Source organism: Centropristis striata, chromosome 4 (genome assembly GCF_030273125.1).
Source record: "Centropristis striata isolate RG_2023a ecotype Rhode Island chromosome 4, C.striata_1.0, whole genome shotgun sequence".
NCBI classification, from domain to species: Eukaryota; Metazoa; Chordata; class Actinopteri; order Perciformes; family Serranidae; genus Centropristis; species Centropristis striata.
The window spans coordinates 34,070,000-34,086,217 of NC_081520.1; the positions used below are offsets into that span (position 1 = coordinate 34,070,000).

Here is a 16,218-nt window from a genome sequence, read left to right on the forward strand (position 1 = left end):
ATACACTTTCATGCAAATTAAGAATAAAATAATAAATAAAAACACAAATTAGTACCACTTATCGAAGAATTGGTGCTGTTGTTGTTGTTTGAAAAATCTGGGATGTATAGATTTTATCCACTCTTTTCTACACGCCAAACGCACCATTAACATGCTTTTTTATTTCCTAATGGAAAATCCCAGGACACCAGGTTAATTAGAGAGGGTGTTGAATGTTGAGTAGCATGTTTGTGCAGACTATAATTACATCACCCCCATTAAGCAACCGGCAGAACATAGAAGCTTGTTAAGGAAGCAGGCTTACATTTAAGGAAACAACTTGCTAATTGCAAGTTCCTTGAGAAAGACTTGTTAGCACTGAGACTATGGTAGGTGTGAATGTACTTTAACACCACGCTGCTTATTGGAAAGAGAAAGATGTGGTTATTGTTCTTCTGATGTTTTGTTTTGCTAAGTAGATGCATTATATGTAATGGTAAGTAGCAGACTCACCCAAGGCGCTTACAGCGTCCACCATGCACTCAGCAGTCTGTAATTTTGATGTGCTACAAGGTTTCTGAGTAATTGCACCTATTCATGCACTGTATGCAACGGTTTAGTGGGATTATATGTGTGGGAAACAAAGTGGGCAGGCTTGTAGAAAGCTACTCATGAACTGGACTCAGATGGACTTCTTCTATGTTTGAAGTGGAACTCCCCTCTGAAGAGGTGAATCAACAAAAATGAGGGGCTGGAGATCAAACGCCCAAAGACCAGCACTGAGCCAACAACTGAACACTCGGGACCCCGGCAGGTAACATGGTTTAAATGTGCATGCACATATTACTAATGTGACCTAAAAATGATTATTAAAGTGCAAGAATTGTACCCTCAATCAGGTTATTCTGTGCAAAAACTTACCGGACAGAATCAAGTTGATGTACCATAGAAACAGGGATGTCAAAAATGATAACAGCCAAAACTAACTATTGTTTTGGCATGCTTATCAATCTGAATTAAAAGGCCATGAGGCTAATCATCTTCATCTTCCATGACTTGACAACTTTCAGCGTTTTTATCATACTGTGTTACAAAGCCAACACTAGCCAGCACAGAGCAAACAATGACTGATGAAGCAAAGTCCATTTAAAAATGTATGAGAAGGAGAGTGCAGAGGGGATGTGCACAAATGGACTGAATGAACTATAATTATTTGTTTGAGGAAATTTAATCAGGAATGTAACACTGAAACACAGCGAGTCGCTTACACTCTGGGTGTTCAAAACAACCAAATAAACCTCTGCCCTCAGTTTCTTCTAAGACAATTTGACAGCATCATTTTAAAGGAGAAAATATGATTCATGCACAGTTATTTGGCAGTTCAAGGATAAGAATTACCGATTTGTAAAAACAAACTATTGAATATGTGCCCTTAAACATTGCAGACAAGCAGAGAGGGTTTTCAATTGCTCAACAGCACGGCAATTATTTTGTCTTTATATGTGAAGAGGTTTGTTTTGGATGAAATGTAAATTTAGAAGCTGGAAAAAGCATGACTGATTGTGTGAGAAAAAAAAGTCACATCAAGTTATGTCTCCTTTCTCACGCAGTAGACTGAGAGGAGCAGTATACCTTCCTATGGTCAATTATTAATAGACCTGACATTTATCAGCGGAGAGAATAATTTAGCGTGGAGACACGTAGTCAGAGAGCCGAGGCCAGATAAAAATCAGTATAAACACATTTATTATATTGAGACCTTCAGAGTGTTTTATTGTGGTTTGGGAGAACAGAGTTACAAAACGGTAATGCAGATGACAAAATGGTGCGAAAGTTATAAAATGCAGGAAAAAAAAAGATCCACATATGATCCAACTTTAATTGCTATCAGCAAAGGAACATTTTAGCAGTTAGTGGTGACCACTGTTAGTGTTTATGCAGATCTAATATCAGGTCAACAATCCACCTATTGATTCTCGGGGAAACTGGTGAGAGTTCCCAGTTGCACCCACATGCACACAAACAGAATCACACACTCATGAACACACATTTATAATCTCGGTTGGTTGGCAGCTCTCAATGTTGAGTGCCTAGTCTTAAAGTGACTGGATCGATACAGGGGAGTGAATTGCCAATTTCAGTTTGTTCTATTGAAATCGGCTGGCGCTGCATTCTAGAGGGAGAGCACCTGAAATTGGCAGTGGCAGAGTGGAATTGGATTTGTAAGGAGAGAAAAAAGGAGTGAGCGGAATGATCAGAGACAGACTTGGACGCCTACATTGCCATGCAAGTACACACACAAGTCATTGTTGTACGTGTGGTATCCTAGCCAAATTATGGTTACTGTTATGGAAGCCCTTTGTGTTTCACTGTCTCACCTATATACACACACTCAACCAGACCTCATCTTGGCTTCTTCGATCATATAGTCATCAAGCTTGGCAATCAAGCTCTGTGTTGGAAGAGCGGATGATTGTGTCTCTAGATAGTGAATAGCTCATTCAGTTGATCCTCTCCATTCTGTTTATTGGGATGACATGGAATGACGCCATCACCAAACTACAGCCCGTATTGGCATGTCTGGATGTCTGGCTGTCGAAGCCGTACACAATGTAACTGCCGGCCTAACTACTGCCTGCTTTGGTTTCTGTGGGTCTGACTTCGCCACGAGCGATGACCTGAGAGAAGGTGAACGTTGTTCATCTTTGCTGCGGACCTGCTACATGATAATAATTGTGGAATTGTGTTAGTGTCACAACGGAGGGGGCGGTCATCTGTCTTTACCCAACAAAGCCTGGGAAGCATTGTTGCAAGACAAAGGAGGTGTAAAAATGAGCAATCGTTACACCTAGTGACCCTAGTTCAGTGATTACAAGCAGAGCTCTGTAATGAGATACCTTATTCACTTTAGTCTAGACTATTTGTTAGTCTTATACTCCAAACAAACAATGTGTTCTAAGTCTTTATAGCTGCTCAGTAAGACCAGTTGAAGTCACAAAGCAGAAAAACAACCTGGCCACCATTGTTTCAATTAAAATTTCAAGTGAGTATTTTCAGGTGTCTGATTAGCTTTAGCATTAGCATTGGTGATCTTGCAAACAGGGTCTGCCCTCCTACAGTCCCGTAGGAGATCATGCACTTGAAGACTGACCTGCACATTAGCAATTAAGTTCGTACAGCAATAACAGCTATCCATATCACAAACTCATGAATGAATCCAACTTATAAACTATGAGTGAGATACATGTTTTATCTTCTCCATTGACTGTAACTCACAATGCTACCCCACCCAAACAGTTCAATACTCTTTCACTCGCATAGCTAATTCAGTGGTTGAACTAATCAGGGATCAGATAGATGCTATGGCAGCTAATTGATCCTATGTGTAGAACTCACTGCAGCTGTTTATGAGACAGAACAATGGCTGAGTTCAGTGCAATTAAGTGTCCATGGACAGAGGAGACAGAAAATGGACATACTAGGTAAAAAAAAAAAAAAAAGGAGAGTGGCTATTTCCAGAGACTGCTTATGGACATACAGTACTAACACTATCATAGGGGTAAAGATTGTGCAATACCTCTTGCAGAAACAAATGCATTTACATCTTTTCAACATATGGCAAGTAAGCATATGCCACTATGTCTGAGCATAGACTCAACAAATGGATGTAGTCACCATGATGTCAACCATTGGTTTGTTGACTCTTATTTCAAGCCTTTAAATTGGCCTTTTGGCTGTGTGCCATCTTGTTATTGTTTTTTTTGCAAACAGTGCATGTGCAGAACAGATCAGAGGTCGGTAGGATGCTATGTTATCAGCTAACGCTACTGCTAGTTAGCTAGATTACTTAGAAAGGGGCATACGTTATTCAGAATGAACAGCCCAATTCCTGTGAAAGTAGAGATTATTTATCTATTTTTTTCTATAGTCTGCGACTGCCTATGTAACATTAAAAATTCAGAGACTGTGACACAATATGCTCACTGTTAGCACCATATACTAAGTTTTGAGCCTTGTTTTAAATAACATGTGCCCCTTACATTGTGGTAGATGAGAAACATTTTTGTATCTTGTCATGGTTTGTATGATCAGTGGATAAATAAATACATTAAATTGAAGATGTTACTATTATGTAATATATGCATGGCAATATTGTATCAATTCATGGCCAAAAATTGTCGACATTTAGCATTCTGACTGTTTTTTTTTTTTCCGGAGGCTGTGGCAGGCTCACTTTTATGAATATACTGGAAATCCTGTCATCATATAAAGCTAGAAGATATAAGGAATCTATAGGCACCATGTGTGTCATTTTAGGCTATAGTTAAGCTATTTTTTGGTGTTTCATGGTGATTTTTGAAGCGCTTGTGACCTCTGACATCATGCTATCTCAATGAAAATAGCCTCTCTGGGTTCCCACAAGCCCTACAATTCAGAACACAGGAATAAGTTAACACAATTCATTACTTTCTTCAGTTGCAAGGACTTAAAGCCATACAATGTTGTGGAAAACAAGGGTTTTGGCTACATGCTAAAGACACTGGAACGCAGGTATGTGACTCTGTTGCGACGTTATTTCACGGACACAGCCATCTCGAAGCTATACGGAGCATTAATGCTACAATTGTTGTCGTCTATACATGTTTGATATTAGTTCAAAGTTCAATTTGACTGAATAATTTGTTGTTCTGTGGGTTTGACTCTCATTGTGGAGAAATAAAAAGACTGAAGTGAGATGAATATACATAATTTTCTCTTATTTGGCAAAACAATTTTTGATTGAATTTAATTTTGTGGACACAAAATGCAGTTAAACGGTTAAATCGCAATATATCGTATCGCAATACTCACCATGTATCGGTATAAAATTGATCATAGGGCCTCTGGTGATTCACACCTGTAATACTTTCCATGTTTTCTTTTGATAAAAGTTGGTAGTTTGGTTATTTCTTTACAATAGAAGTGACAGCACACCAAACAGCGTATATATATAAAGCATTTCAAAAAGTGATTTTGAAAGTATTTTATCTGTTATTTTCAATAAAGAGCAACTTAGTAAAGTAACTAGCTAGTCTAAAAAGTAACTTTCCCCAACACTGGTTATATCATCATGTTGTATAACAACACATTCATAACTTTAAAGATTTGATCAAAGTAGATTTATTGTCAATACATGATATATAATATACATTATACATATTTAATGAGTTGCTTGTTTCTTCTGCAACAAGTCAAATAAATAGTGTCAGGTGTGTGTAAATGAGATGATCTGATAACAGTTGAGTAAAGATTACTCGTGCTGAGTCACAGCTCACATAAAACAACAAAAATGCACGATAATCTTTGGGTAAATTATAACCATCAAGGCACTTACACACTCTCCCTCTCTCTCACACAGACACACACACATTGCCACACACACACGCGCTCAAATCAAACATGATAGCGGGATTGATTGTAACAAGCTGATATGGGGATTTTAGGCTGCAGTTGTTTTCCCACACTGTTGATGCTTATCTGACATTTTATGGCTTTGGGGTCTGCATGCTCAGACTGTAAAACACCCACGCGCACACACACACACACAATGCAGTAAAGGAGAGGTGAGCCCCTACAACCACAATACATCCTGTGGATTATAAGGTCCTATCTCACTTGAACTGAGAGGCACTTTGCCCTGAACATTGAAGCCAGCCAAGGTAAGACTGCAGCTGCAGGCGGTCTCGCTTTTCAACTCAAAATCCGATCTTTATATTTATAGCATTTGTTAACGATAGAACAGGATTTAAACTATGATACTGGATGATAGATTGTTACTGGGATTCATTTTAAATAGCTAATGCATCAATTTCAGATTATAGATTTTAAAAAATACTGCATTCAGTTATAGATTAAACTTTCTGTAGTGTGCAGATGTTTGCACTATGAAGTTTTGTGGACAGACTGTGACCAACTTTGTTAATGATAATGTTAGTTATGTGTAGCTCTTTGCCAGTAGAGTAAATAATACACTGTAAATTGCAATGCAGCCCTGAGGAACAGATGTCTATGGAGGGCCTTGAATACTGATGTTTAGGCAGATTTTTGTATTCAAATGTACACTGCACTGAATCACATTTTTTTAATGCCAGTCTTGAGCATAATTACAGGTGACAAACCTCCTCTTGGGCTGACATTAACTTTTAAGGATATGTCTCAAAGTAACCAGTGAACTAAAGGTATTAAGTAAAAGTTCAAATGAAATATCAGATAATGTTCTTAACTGCCAGCACTCATGGGAACCCCAACAGTGCAGCCATAAAGTGCCCCTGATTTTTTTTTTTTTTTTTTTAAGTGTGTGTGCACACACACATATCAGAAGGTCTGTGTCAGAAGAGCATAAAATTATATGCCGTTATGGGTGAAACTATTTTTAGGTACTTAGAGTAAGCTTAATGGAAGAAGGGAGAGGCTAAAAGGTTTGTACTGTATGAATTTGTTTGTTTGTGTGTCGAGGTGTTGTATTGCATGTTTGCAGGTGAGTTTTCGGTGCTTCTGTATGCTGTGCAAGGGGGGCATGCACACGTTTGACTCTCTGTCTCTCTCTTTGCCCTCGCCTGCTCTTCACAGCACATTAAACAGGATGGCTATAAGCCTCTCATTCACCCAAATAGACACATACCCACACACATACAGACATTCACCTTGTTTTTGTCTCCAAGAGTACATTGGAGTGAAGCCTAATTGCTTGAGTGATATGATGGGTGCCTTTGCAGAGACTAGGCAAGGCCTGTCGGGCACTTGTCGACTCCCTTTTTTCTCTTCTTTCAAAGTCTTGCCATTTTTCTTGTCTTTCCTTTACTGTTGGTTTTTGTTTTCAGTTTAGTTTTTTTTTTCAACTGCAGAAAGCTTCTGCTGACTCCAAGGTTAATGCAAGGAAAAAAAATGCCCCTGTTTACTATAATGTGGTTGTTTTGTGCATGTGTGTGTGTGTGTGTGTCCTGCCAATGGGCCTCATTAAGCTGGGAAGTTTTTTGAGACCTTTGAGACCTTGCCTTTAGTAAACTCTGTCATTATTGGGTGTTAATGATGTTGGCCTTTGTAATCATTCATTGTGTATGTGTGTGTGTTTGTGTGTGTTAGATGAAAAAGCGGTTCACGGGTTTGGAGGTGAGCCTCATAGTCATGTTTGGATTGATGTCTGTGGCAGCCATCGCTCTCATAGTCCTGTTTGTCACTGACATCACAAAAAATGGTAGGTGAACTTAATCACAACTTACCCTGGCCTTCCTGTATTTGTGAAACTGTTTAAAAGAGGAAGTTTGGATTTATTGGAGTAGGTTGTGTGAGGAACTTAAACACAGTGTATTATCTACAGTAGATGGTTGTTGGCATGCCCCCAGATGGCAAAGCAAGTAGAAGGACAGGCACGGAAGCCAAGCGATCTACTGCTGAGGACAAGGGCAGCAACAAAACTTATTTTATCCGCCTAAAAAAGGCCCACCTTAAAAAAGCAAAATCATCAGTTTAGATGTGTTTCAGACCACCCTGTTTCAGTTTATGTTTGGGGAATTGAAGCATCTATCTATGTTCTCATCAAAGCAACCAGACTCCTTTGACAAAAAACAGTTTTATCTTGCAGAACCCAGGAGTGGCTGGTCTACTGATCGATCAAGCGCTTAGTTTGTTTGTGGTATTATTTAGAGTTTTATAGGGTTAGTTTGAATTCACAAAATAACACGAACAAACCAGTGTTTTGTGAGGTACAATTAATGTTTTTGTCAGTGGAGTCTGGTGGCATTGACAAGAGCATAAATCACAGCTTCAGTTCCACCTGCATAAACTTAAACATGGCTGCCTGAAAATATTCCATAGCAAACACTATTAAAACAAACAAACTTTTATTTGGTGAGCTCGTTTTTAGGTAGCAAAAATAAAAAAAGTTTTGCTGCTGCCTCACAACAGTACATCACTTAGCTTTTCATCGGTTGGTTCTCCTGTCAAACTAGGGGTGTGCAGACCAACACCTACTGTAGGTAATACACTGATTATAGATAAGCACCTCATACTACCCCACTTCAGTAAATCCAAACTTCCAAATTATTATATTATATTTTAGGTAATCATGGCAAAATATCTCATCATAACTTGGACAATAAATCCTCCAAACTAAAAAGCTCAATGTTTTGGTCATATCTGCCCCTCAGATCAACAAAGAATTGTTTTTTGACGGCCCTGTTTGCAGAAAAGATATAATTTGTCAGTGCCTTTCAAAGCTGTTACAAATTACTGAAAAATAAATTAATTTTACTAAGCCTAATGGCAGGTTAGGAGACCTTCCCCATCATGGTTCCAGTTATATCCATCTGGTTAAGGTCAGGTAACAATCATTGGAGATAAACTCACTTTCTACTCTCATTACTACAACGATCATAGAGGGCTTTGTGAAAATGACTGATTCTGAGCAGTTCATTGTTCACATTAAAATGCACTCTATTCAGTAGTTCATCGTTTTATTTTTTCAATTTTTTGTTTTAAGTAAACTTTTCATCTTTTGGCAGAAACTACTGAAGATTTTGTTCCTCAGTGTTCTGGACCCATTCCTCTGGCTGAAAGAGTAGACTGTTTCCCTGATGCTGGAGCCTCAAAGGTATGACTCACGATCATTTCCAAGAATGCAGAGTAATGTTTATGGAGAAGCTTTTTCCAAAGGCCGTTAGTTGAATTGACAGTGAGAAGGAGTTAAAGATTCCAAAATGACTAGTTTTCTTACAACTCAATTCTTACGCTTATCATTGTCACAATTGAAATAGTGTTGTTGATGATTATTTCTGTTACCCTGGTTGTAATGATTATTAGAACAACTGCGGTGATGATGATAATGAGAACAGCAATGTTTATAGTAGCAGCAATGACAATAATGGCAATGTGGATGATGATAATGATAACAACATCAACCATCAACCTCCCTACTCGAACAGCTGCGGTGTGAGCAGCGTGGATGTTGCTGGAGCCCACTGGATGAGAGAAATGTTCCCTGGTGTTTCTTCTCAACCAACCATGGATACACAGTGGAATCAACAGAGCAACCAAATCCTTATGGTAAATCCCTATTTCCCCTCTCTCGATCCTGCACTCCCACACATGCAGTCTCAGAGTGATGGAAATATTTGGCTTTCTATTTAGCTTATTTTCAAATTCTAACTGCTCCACAGTCCTTCAATCTGTCCGTCTGTCTCCCTCACTTCAGTTTTCCTTTTGCACTGACTTGCCTAGGGCATGTTTTTTCTGTGGAATATAACATGGATGGCATATCAGAAAACATGATTGACTTTTGCAGCATGCAGGCTTTTCTATTTTCTGCTTGATTTCACTGCCTTATGTTAACTCAGTTATTGTGTAAAAGCAAGAAAACACATTTTATATCAAGTATGAACATTTTCAGACACATCATTTGAGTAGTATAAGATTTTTTTTTTTTTTTTTTTAAAAGGACCACCTTTGTTAGCTATTTGTTTTGTGTAACAAAAGTGAGAAGAACAGTATCAAAAAACAATCACTTCTTTCCTTGGCCTGAGACAGGCTTTGCATTACTCAACTGACTTTAACCAATACAGAAAATTAAAGGACTCCTTCTTATACAAGTCCAACCGTCTTCAAATATTTTTACATGCATTCTGCATTCAAGGCTGCTATGCAAACTACCCACGTTTACCTGAGAGGCAACTGTGGACTCTGTATGGATATAGTACCCTTTGATCATACTGGTAAATGTATAACCTGGGAATACATCGGTTTAAATGGATTCCCATCCCAGCTCACCTGATGAATTTTATGTGGAGGACTCAAACTGAGGACTGTTGGAGTTTATTGTAATTGTGGCGGCTCGCTCCTCATTGTAGGGAACATGCATTTGTCATGTCATGACTAAATGTTTTAATTTTTATTTTAATGCACTTATGCTGCCTGGATAACTTATGCACGGTGCGCAGTTTATCCAAAAATTGTTCTCCAGAGCTTTGTTGTCAGTGGGGCACATTGTGATCATTAAATAGACCACTCACCGTTAAGGCCTCTTGAATATTAAAACAGAATATTGTGCATGAATATAAAAGAATATTTTATTGTCACCATGATGTTGCTAAGCCACTAGCAGCACATACATATCACTAGCAGCACACAATACCCTGCAAAACCACAATGTGAGTGGGTGTTTTGCAAAATATAAAAATGTTGATTAGTGAGTGATCAATTCTGCTACCTTTGGACGGAACCATGCTATCCATTTTTATTATTTCAGTCTTTGGTAAAAGCTAAACTAATTAGCTTTCTTTGTACTGTACACAATACTCTCTGCATGAAAGTGAATATTATCTTCAAAATGTCAAACTATTCCTTTAAACCAATAACATAAAATGTGTGAATATATCACAATTCCTATAACTACAGTACTGACTCATTTTTCTGTTCAGTTTTAGTGGAGTACCTAGAGAGTGTACGGATTTATTTGATGACTAAAATAAGGACTACTACAGAACATCTATAGTTATACAGTAATATAACTATTTTTGGGTCATTTCACCTTTATTTTGGCGGGTAGTTAAATTAGATCAACCCATTGTTCGTCCCAACTTCTCAGATACTGATGTTTGGCATCTAATACTGATAACAAGGCACTGTTTATGTGATGCACTGGGCTTGTCATTAAGTCCATTATAACCCATGGAATTATTAGATTGTCAGAGCAGGGAATCTAATAGAGAGCAAAAGTCTTTTGGATTGGTCAAACAAACCCTGGACATTAAGGCAATTGATGTTCAATTCAAGTGTGAAACCAACGTCAGTGTTGTAGTGTAAGTCAACTTATAAATAAAGTTCTTTACATAAAGTTCTACATTGCCAACGTCACAAACGTAACTGCATCCAGGCATTAAGTAGACACTAGATGGACTGGACTTTTCACACACACACATTCGTGCGCCGGTGGATGAGGCTGCTTTACAAGGCTCCGTGGGGAAGTAACCAGTAACGATTGTACGATATATAAATACATATGTAATATTATTCACCATGGCCAGGGATTGAAACACCAGCCATCCAACCAGTGGGTAACCACTCTACCATCTGAGCCACAGCCAGCCAGACTGTGGAGGTAGTAGGGGTGGGCGATATGGCCCTAAAAGATTATCACGATATTTCAGAGTATTTTTGCGATAACGATATACTTGACAATATTAAAAAATACTGAAAAATATATCGAAAAATATTTTTCAGTCTGTATAAATCAATAAAAATCGTACAACAAAATAAAAATAAATCATAAATCTAAATTAAATCATAAGTGTAAATTGCTTATATCAACAGTTGCCAAATACAAAAAATTTACTCTTGACTCTTGAGTATAGAAAAATAATAAAAAAAATAACCATCTAGGGGGTCCAGGGGGCCCCCGGGAGAAAATTTTATACATTTTATAGTACAATCAATCTCGTCCATTTTCAGAGATAAATGTAAGCAAACAACTCACATAAAATGTTTCACAGTCAACAGGGCTTTCCACTGGAGAAGCCAGACTGTGGGGACTAGAGACATTTTTTTCATAAAAGCCCAAATTTGGTGCCACTATTCCATCATATACACTGATCATAATCATGGCCTATTTTAATTCATTAACACTTCCAAAACTGATGCAAAAGGTTTCCTGTTGCAATCATAACTCAGAGAAAGGGGCACTGACCAAGCATCAGTATCTGACGAGTTGAGAGTAAGAATGTGTTGACGTGACATGTAATATGAATATTGTTGCTTTTTACTGTATTATAACATTCCCCCTCATTTTTTTCATACTTTTATTTTTTCAGTAATGAACGCCCGACTGAAGAGAATGGCCTCTCCTTCTCTATTTGGAGCTGATATACAAGAGCTGGCATTTCACGCAGAAATGCAGTCAAGCAATCGACTCCGATTTAAGGTACGCACTGAGAGACCCCATCTCTGTTACACACCTTACAACACCTTCCCTGCTTTTACACACACACACACACACACACACAAAATACATTTAGACAGCAACAGAGGAACTTGTGAGAAAAATCATATCCAGTCAAATGAATATCAAAAGTAGTTGTTTTTTCATTGAAGTATGTTTAACACGAAGGTTGTACAGAACAAAAGATGACAAAAATAGCGATGTACACAACAAAGCACTAACATGACCGTCAGATATGAGGCCACACTCACACTGTCTGTATGGTTGTCTCTCTCTCTCTCTCTCTCTCGCTCTCTCTCTCTCTCCTCAGATCTATGATGCCCACAGGCAGAGGTTTGAAGTTCCCCATGACCACATCAACAGCCTCAAAAGTGACCCCTCCAGCCCCATCAGCAACACACTGGAGATGACACACAAACCCTTTGGCCTAACTGTGCGCAGGAAGGAGAACAAAAAAATCCTGTGAGTGTTCACTATGTGCGTTTTTGTGTGTGTGTGCGTCTGTGTGTGGGGACACAGACAGGGTTGCTTACAAGAGCGTCAATATAGCATTATTTGAAAATAATATTACGTACGTCCAGGCACATATTTTATTAAGTGATTATTATGCTTTATAATATACTACATACTGTATATGCAGGGTATATGGGACTGTATGGCTGCACCTGTAGACAGATGAAACATTTATGGTAGTAGGAGATTGTTGTGGTGAGTTTTATTAAAATACTGCAAGCTATGTTCACAGTAGATGTGATTCTGGAGGCAAAATACTATGAAACATATATAGAGCCCAGAAATATTATAAAACAAGCTGAGCTGTTGAATTTTTGATTCAGTGTCTCAGGTTTTGCTTCTCTCTCACAGTTGTCGATAGGGGGTTTACAACATGTCTTTTTTGCTGCTTTCTTTTTGAAAGCTGTCATCATATTTTAGGACTTCATCTCATAAATATATATATATATATATATATATATATATATATATATATATATATATATATATATATATATACTAAAAAAAAATTTGAAATGACAGTAAAACAATTTTTTTTTAAATTAAAAATTGTATATCACTGTAGGAGACACTTTTAATTACTGTAAATCAAAAAAATATCACAAAACTTAAACTTTCACTGTCATTAACTGTAGGAAACACACAGTTTTGCTGTAAAAAAATATAACTATAAATACTCATGCAAATTAATGGAGAAATGCCATGATGTCACAATGACACAATAACCCCAAAAATAACGGGAATATCCAGTCTAAATTACAGTTTTTGCTGATATTTACATTTAAATTTACAGTAGAAAACCCACTCACTGTATTTTTTTACGGTGAAATTCTTGCAACCACAGCTGCTGGTATTTTACCATAAATTAAACAGATTATTTTTTACATTGTAAATATGTATATATATATATATATATATATATATATATATTTATTTTTATTTTTTTATGGTGGCTGCCACATTATCAACTTTGACTGCGACTTGATTTCCTATTTTTAATACTATTTAAAAATGGGTTAAAGGTTTTTTTTGGGAGCGCTCAACCCCTTCTTGCCTGCTCAATGAGACAAGATTTAGCTAGCTAGCAAACCCTGCGATCCCTCCGCCTCTTCTGCAGAAGAAAAGCTGACAGCAGCTCCTAAGACAGAGCTTCAGTTAGCGGATAAATCTAAATCCCAGTGGGCTGGTCGCCAGTGGCAGGTGCCATGCCATTGTTGGGACATCCCATTGGCCTAATGGACCCAACAGGTGGTTTACGTGCCGTAACCGAACAGTTCCTTAACCTCAGCCTTGTCACACCATAAAACACAATTATTTTTTATGACCCATATCAGCAGTGGCTGTACTCCTGTCGTGTGTGTATTTTTTATTTCCAGACTATTGGACCGTCGGGTCACTATCTATCGTCAGACCAGAAGGAGAAGAAAAAACAGCTGCACAGCTTTTGAACATTTGAATGTTGAATTAGAATTCAAATGTCAATGTTATGAATGAAGTTTCAAACTACTCAGTACAGTCCTAGTTGTGAGTCTTTTCACCGTCACCTTACAGAATTGAGTCAACAGATTCAAATGATCATTTCTATCTCATTTGATGCTGCTATGTCAAAAATTATGCGTAACACAAGCCATATTACATTTTAGTTTCCTACAGCAACAAGTAATTATTTTCATGTTGTACCAGTCTGCTTAGTTAGCCTGAGGTGACACTTCAGTGATCCATTACCCCTCAGAGCTGTGTGACCACACACACGCACACGCACTTCCAACTAAACACCAACAGGCATTAAACTGTTATTGTCGTTGATGCTATAGAATATGGCACTTGGTGAAAACAGGGCATGTGGGGGCCGTTTTCATTACCAATAGGATATAGTGCACAGGGGTAAACACCATATCCATTAGTGTTTCCACTAATGGTGATATGCTCATGAGTATTGTCAGACCTGACTGCCATTTATGCATGAGTTTTTTTTCTGCAATCTTTGTCTTGCCTCACTAACTGGTGTTTTCATCAGCATCGTCTTTCTCAACACTGCACTTGACCTTCAACCAGTGGCTTTGAGATTAGTCTGAAGATTAGCAGCTATTAAGTAATCAAGTTGCACTATTTATTTCCTGTAAAAACCTTTATGAGGTCACATGTTATGTCAATCACCATTATTACTCATTATCATCCTCAATCAGTGTGTTTTGCAGAGTCTGTAAAACACTTATGATATGATATGTGATATGTGGCTATAAAAAAGATCTGACTTGACTTGGTGAATTCAAGTAATAGGTCAGAAGAACAGCCTCTCTTTTTGTGAACGGTATAGTCAAATATCTCCAAAAAGGTGAAATTTCTGGATTATACTCATGACTGCATAGATACTCCCTTGACTTTTGAGGTCAGTGCGAGGGTCTTTGCCTGTTGCAAGAAAACAAAAATCCATATTAGCACCAATGCCACCAAATGATATCATCTTGCAGGACCTTTGCAAAATGTTCTCTAGCATGTATGCCATTCATTTAATAGTTTTAGTATTAGTAGTAGTAGTAGTGGTGGTAGTAGTAGTAGTATTATGAAAATGCCCCTGTGGGAAAAAAACAGCCATTAAATGGAACCAGAACAACAACATTTTGACCGCAGAGCATGTGCGATAGAGCGAGGGTAGGTAATCAATCGTGAATGCCGTCATTCTACCACAAAAAATTCTACCACAAAGATGTTTGTTGCCAGATATACTTATAAAGGTAGTGAATATACTTGGCGTGCTGCTCAAGTATAGTGTATGTATGGAAAACCAGACTTGACTGAACAAGAAGGTTTTAATACTTTTGATTCTGAACCAAAACTCATAGCCTGGTATTTTAGGCCGAATGGAGATATTCGATTTATATTGGTATTTTAAACTAAACATGCAAAGTGTTTTAGTCTTATTACTTTTATTTGAAGACTGAAATTCAAAACCTTTCACCTTTTGAAGCAATTCGCTTGCAGCATGTTTTAACAAACAACGTCGTGTTGCTCTTCATCTGCAATTGACAGAACCGTTGTGGTTTTCTTTTTAGGACCTAGCTCTTGCTCTTTATCAACCGGCACCGTGTCCACCATGGATTTTTTTAAAAGTTTGTTGTATTATTGTGCTTGGGAGAAGTCTACATACACGCACAAGGGCAGGAGTTGAGCCAAAGAGAATGACAAGCAGGGAATGCTGTGTGCCTGTTGGGCGCAGAGAGGAGCAAACAGCCGTAACAAACAGCAGTCATTGGTTAAGGCAACATCAAAGGAGATTAAATGCCAGTATGGCGGTATTGTCTCAACTACATATCTCTTTCTAAAATATATCGGTATAACTTTTATTAAATCGATATACCACCCAGCCCTACTTTTGATAACATACAATTGCGCCAAGTCATTATAAAAGGTTTATCAAAGTGTTAACTCCATCTCCATCCAAAGTTTCCTTGATAGATGGAGAGAGTAAGTGCATGCATGAAGACTCATTCACTAATAAACCATTCATGGTCATCTTGCTGATTCTGACTCTTAAACTACTACGATTAAAAACTAATGTTAACAGTTTATTTCAGTCTTCTCTGTCTGTCTGCTTTTTGTGCTGTCACCATTCAATAACAATGTGTATATACAGCATATTCAGCCTTTACATGTATTTTGTATATTCAATTGTTTTTGGAGGCTGTACACCTAAAGCAAGCTCAGTATTTCAACTAGCAGTGTATGTCTTGTTTTGAAGGCTAGAAAAATGCTACCCA

The 16,218-nt window shown here is 37.8% G+C and overlaps 1 protein-coding gene across 2 annotated transcripts in view; it reads left to right on the forward strand.

The window, feature by feature from the left end:
* Positions 1–656: 656 nt before the first annotated feature.
* si (sucrase-isomaltase) overlaps positions 657–16,218 on the forward strand; it is a 97,925-nt gene continuing 82,363 nt past the window's right edge. Inside the window, exons 1-6 of one of the 2 annotated variants that reach the window (XM_059331914.1) lie at positions 657–793; positions 7,102–7,213; positions 8,520–8,608; positions 8,940–9,060; positions 11,820–11,929; positions 12,258–12,409. In XM_059331914.1, the coding sequence (XP_059187897.1) occupies positions 7,102–7,213; positions 8,520–8,608; positions 8,940–9,060; positions 11,820–11,929; positions 12,258–12,409 (584 nt within the window). In that variant the 5' untranslated portion in view covers positions 657–793. Of the gene's footprint in view, positions 794–2,112; positions 2,266–7,101; positions 7,214–8,519; positions 8,609–8,939; positions 9,061–11,819; positions 11,930–12,257; positions 12,410–16,218 lie in introns of those variants that run through there. The other variant, XM_059331913.1, reaches the window with a different exon arrangement.